The following is a 12,063-nucleotide window of genomic DNA, read 5'->3' on the forward strand; positions in this document are numbered from 1 at the left end:
TGCAGCCATCTGTACATTTTGTCTTTAGCATCACTTTCCAGTTTTTTTCACAGAACTAACTTTACAAAATCTGCCTTAGTGAACTCTTTATGTTGTAAATCATTCAGATTTCTGTTGAAATCTCTGAATGGAAATGAATGGAGACCATTTATTTAACCTTACTTGCCTCACATTTTATCTACAGTAGCTCTAGAAGTTTTCTGACTTCAGTCAGAAAGTGGCATTGAGTACAAAGGGACTTGATGAATAAGTCTGCCTTAATCTTTTACACTAGTATTCCATCCTAGTACGTGGGATAAAATCCCAGTCATTTACACAGATGCACATCTGGAATCTTCATGAGTAGAGTGCAGATGGAAGTGAAATGCTCTTTTTTCCTCACTTTGCTGGGCTCCATCTTTCTGGTTTTGTGTCTCAGTTACCCTTTTGCATAGTAGGAGTAAGGATTGCTAGCTTCCTTTTGAATTACTTTGAGAAATATAAGTGAAAACATACAGAAGACATTACTGTTACTATACTCATGCCATTTCCATGGCTCTATTGCATTACAATTCATCTGCAACCTCTCTGTGCCTGTTGAGAGTTATCTTGGTAGTGCACATGTGCACTCTGCATGGCCTCTTTGTCCAGGATCTCCACATGCACCCTGATCATCTAATGTAAATGCTGGGGATGTTTTCGTGCCATACCCATGCAGTTTCCCCAGAGAAAATGGAAACTTGAGGAATTATGCAGCAATAATATCGTAATTGGAGCTGGATGAATTTGATATTAGTCTTGGACTTTTAGGATAAAAGTTCTGGTTCAAGAGAATGAGCGTGGTTCCTGCCAGCTAAAATCCTTTCTTTATGGTTTATTTGAGAGTGTAATTTATTCGGCAATATAATCTTATATTTGAGTTTTGCTGTAGACATAGGAATGCATCTAAATTAATTTTAAAAAGAAACGAAAGATGATTAATACTTGAGATAATTGAAACTTGCTTCTAAATGGATTTCCCTGGAAAATTTCTCATGAGATTTTTCTAATTACATTGGTGCCAAAATATAGTAAATAAAAAATAAATCCCCATTTTGTTATTTTCAGAAATGACAGGAGAAAAGTGTACTTGATAGTCATATCAGGAGCAATAACCTGATGAGATTTTTCTTTATTTAATAACAAATTACCTAGTGTGTGCATGTTTAATGATAATGATAGCTTCTAGTCTTGCAAGCAAATGTGAGGACCGTTACTCTATAGCCAAATAGAGTGGATCTTAGCAGGTAATTTCCTCTTAATTGTAATGGTGAAGAAGAATGTCAGGACGAAAGTTGTATAATCGTCTATTATGCTATGATCTCTGAAATTTCTCACGTTTTCAAGAATTTTCACATGTATAATGTGCATGGTCGTGTAAAATACTATTACCAACTAACATGGTTTTCATAAATTACTCCACGGAACATCAGAGCACATCTGGTAGACCCAGTTCTGAATTATTAGAGGTGCTAAACTGCCAGTGGCACAGGAGCACTGGACTTGCTAATAAACCCAACCTGGGCCAGGCTGGATTTCCTTGGAGGGCTCCAAGAGGCAATGGCCTTCATCACTGCTGCAGTTAAAAACACCCGGAGGAGTAGCAAGGCTCCCTAGAAACTCTCTGAAACTCTCTCTGGGTTGCATCCAGCCCTGTCTCACTTTTCTTTACATGCAAAGTGTTATGTGCCCAGGTTTTTATGGGAAAACAGGCTGAGATGGCCTGGCTGCCTTGCTCTCTGTCTTCCTCTTTTATTACTAGACTAAAGTATTCTTATTGTTTTGACATCAGTACCACTGATACCTCCAATTAAATTCTTACATGGTACGTATGATTTTTAATGCAAATTAATATTCTTTGTTCAAGTGTCACTTTTCTCATGTTACGGTTTATTTGCATTTGCATGTAAGTATGGTTTATTTGAATAGTCCTACCACTCATCCTAAGTTGGCAAAATCTGATGCCACACTGTACAGCTCTGTAGCATGCATTAGCATGATGTAAATACTTATCCCAGTAAAGTTTATAGTTCAGAGCATGTATTTTGACTGAGCATTTTGGTGCTCTTCTGTTGTATCAGCAAAATGTCGGTATTATTTACTGAGTTTGAACCACTTTGTAAATGTTTCTGTTACAGTTTACAAAAGTAATCTGCATGTTTCCTTACAGTTAGGAACTGACATGATACAGTGAATATATTGTCAAGAACAGCAAAGCTCTTTTATACCACAGTATTGAATACAGATGAAAATTACCAATTCTCTATTAATGAAACTGTTGGCTTTTGATGTTTTGTCTGTCTAAATGCAATGTAAAGATCAAAACCAAGTCTGAGGTCCAGACTCAGAGGGGTTTATCAACCGCAGTCATACCAACAGTAGGACCTGAGTTTCGATGTGCTTCTCTGAATCTACTCATTTTTGTGAAGTGTCCCAGGTGTCTACATATCCAGGTAACACAGACGGATAAATAGTTATTCAGAAATCAGTGTGCAAAATAAATACATATATATATATACACACACAACACACACACACACACACACAAAACTTTCTTTGCTCTAAACACCTTGTTTGATGCCTTTTCTTCTATTTAGCACATAGTTTTTACTCTTAGTGGCTTCCAGTGCTTTAGGAAACCGCTACTTTGTCACCTTTTAATCTTTGAAAACACGCAAATTACTAGTGAAATAATATCAATACTGGTGAAGGGGCACTTGCTGAGAATGAAAGTAGTCCGTTAAAATTCAGGTGTCTGCCAGCCATCCTCTGTAGCCTGTGGGTGGTGCAGCCCATCTCAGGGGCTTTAGCGAGGCAGATACAACCTCCCAAGAGGTTAGGTGACACCTGTCAGTATCTGCCCCTCTGAAGTTAGATGTGTGTGCCAGGCACCATCCTGCTGATACCAGAGACGATCCTCTGGGGGGGTTTGGGAATGTGGTTGTTGCAGCAGAGCCTGGGGTGCTGCGAGGGATCTCTTCTCTGGATCAGCAGCTGGTGATACCATTGTACCAGTGTTATCATACCTTTTAGCCACAAAAAACTGCACGTGACATAATCTGCCTCTTCTTACTCACCCCACTGAGTCAAAAACAGTGAAAAAAACAACGATGCATACATACAAAGTAGGTCATTAATAAATTCTGATTTACATTGTTGGAGTAAAGGAGATATGTTTGTATTGAAGATTAATGGGAATGGCTGCAATGGAAAAATTTTCCTGGTGTAATTGAAAACATGACTCAGAACAGTTTCAGTGCTACAGGAGCGTGAGAGAAGCTGTAGGAGAGATGATCAAGACAGAAATAATGCGGGCAGCACTGCCAGGGAAGGAGGTGTGCTGGGGGCGGATCATGCAGCCTGAAGGTCAGGAGGTCTCTACAAGGTTTCCAGGCCCTTGAAGAGAACTGTGGCACGTCGTCCCTTGATCTTGGCTCTGCCCTCCACGCTGACAGGTGTGAGAATCATGGAACGGCTCAGGTTGGAAAGGACCTCAAAGACCATCTGGTTCCAACCCCCTGCCATGGGCAGGGACACCACCCACTAGATCAGGTTGCCCAGGGCCTCATCTAACCTGGTCCTGAACACCTCCAGGAATGGGGCATCCACAGCTTCCCTGGGCAACCTGTGCCAGTGCGTCACCACCCTCTGAGTGAAGAATTTCCTCCTAACCTAAATCTCCCCTTAGTTTAAAGCCATTCCCCCTTGTCCTGTCATTACCTGCCCAAGCAAAAATGCACTCTCCATCTTTTTTATAAGCCCCCTTCAGGTATTGAGAAGGTGCAATGAGGATACCCCGGAGCCTTCTCTTCTTCAGCCTGGACACCCCAACTCCCTCAGCCTGCCTTTACAGCAGAGGTGCTCTAGCCCTCTGATCCATCCTTGTGCCTTCCTCTGACCTGCTCAAGAAGGGGAAGAGCGTGACCGTGGAGATCCCAGGGACAAGACTTGTCACCCGTTTTGTTTTTTTAGGGACTTGTTAGGTCACACGGGTCAGCATAGGCTGCCAGAGCTCTCCTGTCTCTCCAATGTGGCAGCCAGCTGCCTCGTAAGCTGTACTTACCAGCATGGTTATTTTGTGTGCTAAAGGTCCTTGGGAGGGTGACAGCTGGAATGAGATTGCTGGAAATGTGATGGATGCATCAAGAAACTTCATTTTTCAGAATAAGTGTTACTTATTCAGACATCTAGTGTTAAAATAGTTAAATCGGGTAAATAGCCTCCTATTAGCAAACATTGAATTACTGATCTGAAAAACTCATCTATTATACCCTTCTGGCAATGCGTCTTCTGATTCCCTTTTTAATTTTGGTATTCTTGAGTGCGTATGGACGCAGACAGTTTGTGAGACATGCACAGATGCACAGGCTGCCTGTGCTTGTTCTTGTCATTAAAAATGGGGATTGAACAGTTTGTTATGAGGCTACTTAAAATCCATTTGCAAAAGAGCTTTTCTGTTACCAGTGCTAGGACAAATGCCTTCTCCTTATTTGTTTTCTGAGGTTATGCTTAGAACTAGCAGCGATGTCCAATGGTGAGAGGCAGAAGTCCTCTGTTAGAGGTGGCAGGGGCCACAGTGTCCCCTCACTTCACAGAAGCATTTCCTCATGACCCTTTCAGGTTCTCCTCACAAACTAGGAGGGCATGGAGGGAAAGGTGATAGTTCCAAAATTGCTGGTGCTGTACTGTTCAGCCACTGAGAGCATGTGTTGGAAGCTGCAGGCCATATAATTGCTGTGCTTTAGCTGTTGGAGGTGAGGATTTGGAAAGGTTCTTCAACACTCAGCTTTGGCAAGTCAAGTCAAACCTACAGATATTGCTGTTTGATGTGGACATGAGACGGTCTGTTCAGGCTGTGGCGGGTTTACCCAAGCAACCCGGCGCTGTTTGCATTTTGTCTCCTCTTAAAAAAAATTTAGTGAATGTCATGTAGGCTGGAGTGTCCTATGTTCACAAATGTAGTCCAATTTTTCAGAAATACAACATGTGAATCTTCCCGCCTTCAGTAACAAGACTCCAACTTTCAGGAGAAGCTGAATAGTGTTTACATTTTTAGAATATTCAGAGTTTCCTGAACTAGCACAAAAGGAGACTTTTAAATTCAGATGTCAATATACTGTTGAAAAGTATGTTAACCAACCTTAAGTGATGTCCTTCTTCTGTTATTACAAAAATAAATGAATTGTCAAACAGACCACCACTTCTGTCTATATGTATATATCTTCTTCAACCTAAAGATTATTTTTTTTAGCTTGCTTCTTTCCAAACCTCTGATGATTTTTCTTAGTGGATCTCTCAGATGTTTCTAAGATATTTTGTGGGAGGGATGCTGTACTGGGTCTGGCTGGGATGTTAACTTTCCCTGCAGCAGCCCATACAGTGCTGTGCTCTGCACTTGTAGCTAGAACAGCAGTGGTATCACACCACTGTTGTGTCTGCTGCTGAGCAGTGCTGGCACAGCATCAGGACTCTCTCTAACCCTCCTAGGGGGTGGGCAAAAAAGTGAGAAAGAAACATCACCAGGGCAGCTGACCTAAACCAACCAAAGGGATATTCCATACCATACGATGCCACACTCAGTAATAAAAGGTGGAAAAAGGAAGAAGAGGGGAGGGGTGGGCTCTCGTTGCGAAAACCTCTGTCCTCCCGAACACCGGCTACGTGCGTTGACGCCCTGCTTCAAGGACGTGGTCAAGCATCGCTCATCTGTGGGAAGTAGAGAGTAATTTCTTTCCTCTGCACTTCCACATAGCCTTTACTTGTTTTTTTTGTTTGCTTGTTTGTTTTTCCCTTTCCCCCTCCCTTTTCCCCTTTCCCTTTTTTCCCTTTAGTTAAATTGTTTAATTAATAATAATCTTTCTTTAATAATTATTTTTTTCCCCCTTTAATTAAATTATCCTTATCTCAACCCGTGAGTTGTTCTTTCCTTTACTTCTTCCCCTCCTCTTCTAAGGAGGGGGAGTGAGAGAGCGGTTGTGGTGTTCAGCTGCCTGGCACGGTAAAACCACCACAGGTGCTCAGTAACTAACCCAGTTCCGAGGAAGGCAAGCTGCAAGTTCTTTCTGATGGTCTGCTGAGCGATGTTGCATTTTAAATCTTTAATAACTTGAAGAGGTGAGTAAAAAGAAAATAATATGAAATTTGCTTTATTTCTGACTTCCAGGGCACACCAGCAAGTCGAGTCCGATACAAAGTAGATGTTGTCCAGTTCCCTTACAGTGCCAGCATTTTTGACGTGGAGGAAACTTCAGGGCGTGTAGTAACCCGGGTAAACCTAAATGAAGAGCCAAGTACGGTGTTTAAGGTAAAACCCATATGTCTATGTATTATCAGTAGAAATATTACTTGCATTTAGTAGGACTCCTTCTACACGTTTCTCTCTTATGCTTTGTATTTCATAGAAAGATGTGAAATTCTTATTTTGTTTGTTTCTTCAGTTTCTTAATTTCTTCTTGTTACATGTTTCCTGACCTTTTTCATTTCAGAAAGACCTTGGATGGATATGATTGCTACTCTTACGGTGGGGAAAAAAATGGGAAGCAGCTGAAGGAAACCTGCTTATGGAAGTTAACATTGCTAGTGTTTTTGTTTTCAACAGAGCTGTCAGCATAGCAATTTTAGGGAAAAAAAAAAGTAATATATCTTGTAAAGAAAGTTACTGCACAGTTTGGGTAGTTGGGGACTTGCGTTCACAAGTGCTGTAATGTAAAAACACTAGCTTTAAGGAGACAAATTACTGTTGTGTTGTTACTGGTACTGAAGAGTCTCAAGTGTAGTTAATCTGGAATAAGTTATGATTTCAATCAAAAGCAAAGAGACAGGTTTCCCTTTATAAATCCATGAATGGAGGAGGTAATTGAAAATTGAAGCTTGTCAGTAAACAAAAAAAAATGTATCTTACAATACATGGAGGTTTATATGTAACTTTCCTACTTGGAAGCTGCCAACCATGTGTCTTCATTCAGGTGTGTTTCATTTCTTCTTGCCTTTCAGTTATTTTTTTCTGAATTGAGGGTCAAAGAGAGTTTTATTTTCATACTTTTCAGTTATAAGGAAGTAAAATTGTCCACCATTTTCCACTTTTTGAGAGTCATGTCAAGCCATATGATGAGCTTGAGTAGCATTGAAATGCTATTTCTCTTTTAGGAACTTGGGGCACTGCTAATTTATTTCCAATTTCTAATTAATGTAGTAAAACTGGGGGGGGGGGGGGGGGGGGGGGGGAGCGGGGAAGAGAATTATTTCTTGATTAACCAGAGTGAAGCTTTTCACAGTACTAACTTTGTGTGGCTGTTTTCTGAGGCTCTGATACATTACATGCTGGTGACAGGCACATGGACATGGCATGTTTCTATATGAAAACTTCTCTGTAGTAGGGCAGACCAATGGTAAATTTAGCAGTGCTGCATTTCAGAAAATATGGATGCTTAGGGAAGGAACAGAGAAAAGAAGACATAAACTTCCTCTGCTATGACTTCAGAAATCAGAGATGTGGGGACTTCCTGAGTTGGTGTTTGCATGCAGATCCCCCGAAATAAGGACAAAGGTAGGGAGAGAAAAACCTAGCAAACGGTCCGTTAGTCCATCTTCAGTGGGCTGGTCTCTCATCCTTTTGCTTAACTTCATCTGAAAGCTCAAAGCAGGTGAATTTATTTGTCCCAGCAGAGAAGCGTAGATAAATAATTAGACTGAGTAAATAATAATTTGAATAACTAAAGATTAGATATGCAAGAGATTTATTAAGGCTGCCTTTGGTGAAGATCTGGTTTTGTCCATGATTTAGCATCCGGAGTATCTCTTTTCAGAGTTCTTTTGTTGTCAGTTGGGGATAGAACATGTTTCTTTCGTTGTTATTTTGATATTGGACCTCAGTTTTAAATATTAATGTCTGTCAGCAGCACAGAGTCTTACCCAGCACTTTTTTCATTTGTTTTTTGGGGGAGTTGCAGGTATTTTTCTGATAATAAGTGCTCCAGTGCTTAAATGTAGAGCTGAACTATACCTTTTAAAAAGTTATAAGGGATTCTGGAGTTTTGGGTAAGGACGGTCTTTGATAAGATGCAAAGGGAAGCACATGAAAAATGTAAGTTATATTCTTGAAGCTGCCAGCATTTTTTGGAGATGTATTTGTAGAAGGCTATGGAATTCCGGTTCCATTTTACTATGTTTCTGTAAATTTTCTAGCATATGCTTCAACCTGCAGATGGCTGTCACCCTTTTCCTCTGCTTTGTTCTTATACAATGTATGATTTGCAGTGAAAGAAGATCTCATCTGACTTGTTAGACCCTGAAAATACAAAAAACACTATTATAAGTCAACATAACGCTCTCACCTCTACTAAAAATGATTTTCTGTACTACTTGCAGCTAGTGGTCATTGCATATGATGATGGAGATCCTGTGAAGTCCAACACCACTACTGTAGAAATTGCTGTACTGCAGCCTTCAGTAATTCCTCGATTTACACAGGATGAATACAGGTAAAGCATTTATTCATTCACTGTTATTTTTTAAGTTGAAATAAATTCCTCTGAATGCCAATCTGATGCACATTGGTTATGAAAAGACAGTGTGGAAGCACTTCCTCTGCAAATACCTCAACTTCTGTTCCTTCCATTGTTCACTTTGACTCACAGAAGGAAATAAGTCACAAAAATAAGGTTTGAACCAGTGCACCAAAAATGTTATGTGCTTAGAGCTGATAATGTATTTACTGATGTTAACACTTCTTTAGGAAACAGAATTTGATGCTGCTCTAAGGAAAGAGCCAACGCTCGAGTTTCTCAGAAGCACGACTGTGTGAAATTGCTTGCAGGACTTTTTTGCAGCAGTCCAATTTGACAAAGTTGGGGTAGCAAAATATTTCAGAGTTGCTTCTTCCTCTTAGCCACATTTTTTTTTGGCAGCCAGCCATTCCCTGATCTTACCAGATAGTGCTGCAATTTTACCATCCTAATAGGTTGTCTCCAACTGAAAAGTTGAGAGCTGTGGATGAGAACAGTGAGGAGAGATTTGTTATAAATTCTCCTCTTAGAAGCTGTTGAAAATGTCAGTTGTGTGGATAAACAAAAAGTTTTATGCATTGAAGGTATAGCTGGGATCAAAGGGGCTTCAGGTTGTTTTCTTCAGTCAGTTTGAGCATGTTTTGGTCCTGTACACCATTCATGTTGGACAAGAGGGGAATTCAGGCTTTAGGCCTTTGACATTAGAAGTGCAGGTGATTATTACTACTACCCAGTCTTGATTTGATAAAAGTTTACACTGATAATTTAAAATAAATGAACCCTATTTTCTTAAAACAAAATAAATAAATAAATAAATAAATAAAAAATAAATAAATAAATAATGGTGCTCAGGCTGACGAGTTTGTTAAATTTTGTTTCAGTGAAAATGTTCATAAACAGTTTCTGAAATTTGTATGATGATATGAAATAATGGGATCAGTGTGCACAGCCTCCATGTATCAAGAAGTTACAACCTTGCTGCAGTATGTGCCCTTGCATCAAATGTAGCATTATAATCAGTATCAGAATATAAATGGATTTTGTGCATCTCATTTCAAAACCGAGTACTGTAGGAAATCAATAAGCAGAAATAAAACGTAGTGTTATTGGCTTCACTAGACCCTAATGAAAGGTCGTGCTCTGCTCTTTTAGGGGATTTAGACTAAAATTCACAATGTGCATTGTTTTTCCTCATGATTAGAGTATTAGAATTGTGAAGCAATCCCATAAAGATAATGGAAGGTAGAGTATTAGAGCTTCGAAGAAACTGAAAAAATAGCAAAACACTGCCAGTACTGTACTAATTTTGCGTTTAATATTGAAACAGAGGTATGAAATCTGAAAGAATAGTACAAAATGATAAACATACTATCTAATGATAGCACAAAAGATAATTCTTTGCTGAAGGATTTTTGAGAGTATATTCCTGCCACTTCCTGTATTATTTTATTGAATATCTTCAAATGTATGAAGTGTAGTTAGGTAATGTAACAAAAGGTAGACCTTTAAATAAAATGTTTCCACTTCTTTCTGTAATTTTAGATACCATGCGAGTGCCTGCATTTCTGCCATCTGAACAGTATTTAAAGCTTTTCTGTAATAGTTAGCTTTCTGTGTTACTGTGTTCATGAAAAATACAAACACGTCCTATGTGTGTAGCTGTGAAAAAAAATGCTCTGTGATAAAGATTTGAGTCAGTTGTAGGTATTAAAAATCCAAAAACTGCACCAGTGTTCAAGTGTCTCACAGTATCGATAGCTGTTAATGTGCAACAGGCTCAGCATCTTCCTACATTAAGTGCATTACTGCTCGCTGCTTTAACAGAAACCTGTGTTGAAGGCAGTTGGATGGCCGGAAAAGTAGCAATAGGCTTCATCATGTTTTTCTGAACGCTGAGTAGTCCAGAACTCAGTTTTGGTTATTGGCTTGTTTTCTGTCAGAAGAGGCAGTGGGGTACAGAAACGATCACGTCCCTGTCCCAGTCTCAGCAGCCAGCACATAGCGGGTGGCTACGTGGAGTGACAGAGCACTGTCCTGTCCCAGCCGTGCTGCTGGGAGCTGCTTCTGCCCCGACCCTTCCCTCTCCCTGCCTGGAAGCAGCATCTGGGATTGTCGTAAGCTGCAGAAACCTGTGCAGGCAGGGCATTCCGAGGGAGTGCCCAAAAATCTGGCTAAATGGATCTGGCAACGGGCAGAACCTCATCCATAGGATAACTTTTGTTGGGTGATGTTTGCCACGCATAGGCTGTAACAATGGTGTCGGCATCAGGAAAGCATTGTAAATCTTTAAAGGAGACTCTCCTATGATACTTCTTGTAGTGTGTTGCTTGTGAAGTAAAGTCATATTTATAAAAGAAGGCAAGTAGGAGAAAATATCTGGAACTGATAACCAGCATTGTGCTAATGCTAGCTATTAACCGTGAGGAGAGGGAAGGAGGAAAAGGTGGAAAGCTGCAGGGTACAGTATGATGTCCTGTTACCCAATTCAGGAAGTATGGAGCAAGTTAATGAGGAGAGGGAGAAAAGGAAGAAACCTTTTCATTTAGGATTGAGAAAGCTAGTCCAGTAGTTGTGTTTAACAAGAGGGCATGAAATATGATGCAGAGGCCTTTCCAAGACATTCCAGGTTTTGGGTAAACTACAAAAGCTAATTCACCCAGCCTCACGATCCAGCCTGCAGCAGCTAAAGAGACTCTTCACTACTAGGTGCACACTTAGTAATGTGATTTTTTGACTTTTATAACTTTCTTTTATAACTTTCTCAAATGACCTTCACCCTTAAGGAGCTTGTTCTTGAATATTACCTAGTGCTAAATGTTACCTGGAGCAGTGTGGCGTGCTCCAGGATGTCCATTGATTTGGGGAGGCTACAAAGTAGCTGCAGTGTTAGACCAGTGGGGCAGAGTCCAGCGTGTGAGCACAGCCCTAGGAATACTCAGAGCATGGCATGGTCGCTCTGCAGTGTAGAAGAGTTACCTTTCAGCTCACACTGTAACCAGCAAAGTGGCTTTGTTTGCACAATTGTGGGGAGAGACCCTGAACTGCAGGAGTGCAGGCAGAGTTTACATTGACTTCAGCAGAAGGAATCGAGCACGTATTTCCCAAAGCTACCTTGGGCTTCAGTGGTATCCTAGGAGATGGAACCTTTATTTCCCTACAATGAAGGAAGCCTGAAGAAAAGTTGTTCATATCCCCAAAATACCCTTAGATGACAACCGAATAACCCCTCTTATCTTCTCCTCACGAATTCATAGGATTAGCTGAATAGCCTGGTTTCTCTTTCCAAATAAATAGTCTTACTCCATTCTTGATAATTTTTTTGAGATGCACACCACTGTAAAAGCCTCTCAAAGTCTTTTGAGGGTGGCAAAAGCACTTACTCATTTTCTTCAGTGTGAGAAATTGAATGAAAGCAACCCCAAAACTTTCTGATTCAGTTCTGAGATTCTCTGACATTTTGGAGCAGGACAGGTTTCAGTTCCTAAGGTTTTCGGGGACTGTCAGACTGCATTTCTCTTTGGTTTCCAGACAGTGATGCAAG

The 12,063-nt window shown here is 40.4% G+C and overlaps 1 protein-coding gene across 12 annotated transcripts in view; it reads left to right on the forward strand.

The window, feature by feature from the left end:
- PCDH15 (protocadherin related 15) overlaps window positions 1–12,063 on the forward strand; it is a 738,374-nt gene that overhangs the window by 637,639 nt on the left and 88,672 nt on the right. For all 12 annotated transcript variants that reach the window (XM_040563492.1, XM_040563503.1, XM_040563491.1 and 9 more), the window contains 2 exons: window positions 6,182–6,322; window positions 8,386–8,498. In XM_040563492.1, coding sequence (XP_040419426.1) covers window positions 6,182–6,322; window positions 8,386–8,498 — 254 coding nt within the window. The remainder of the gene's footprint in view (window positions 1–6,181; window positions 6,323–8,385; window positions 8,499–12,063) is intronic.

This window comes from Cygnus olor, chromosome 7 (assembly GCF_009769625.2).
Source record: "Cygnus olor isolate bCygOlo1 chromosome 7, bCygOlo1.pri.v2, whole genome shotgun sequence".
NCBI classification, from domain to species: Eukaryota; Metazoa; Chordata; class Aves; order Anseriformes; family Anatidae; genus Cygnus; species Cygnus olor.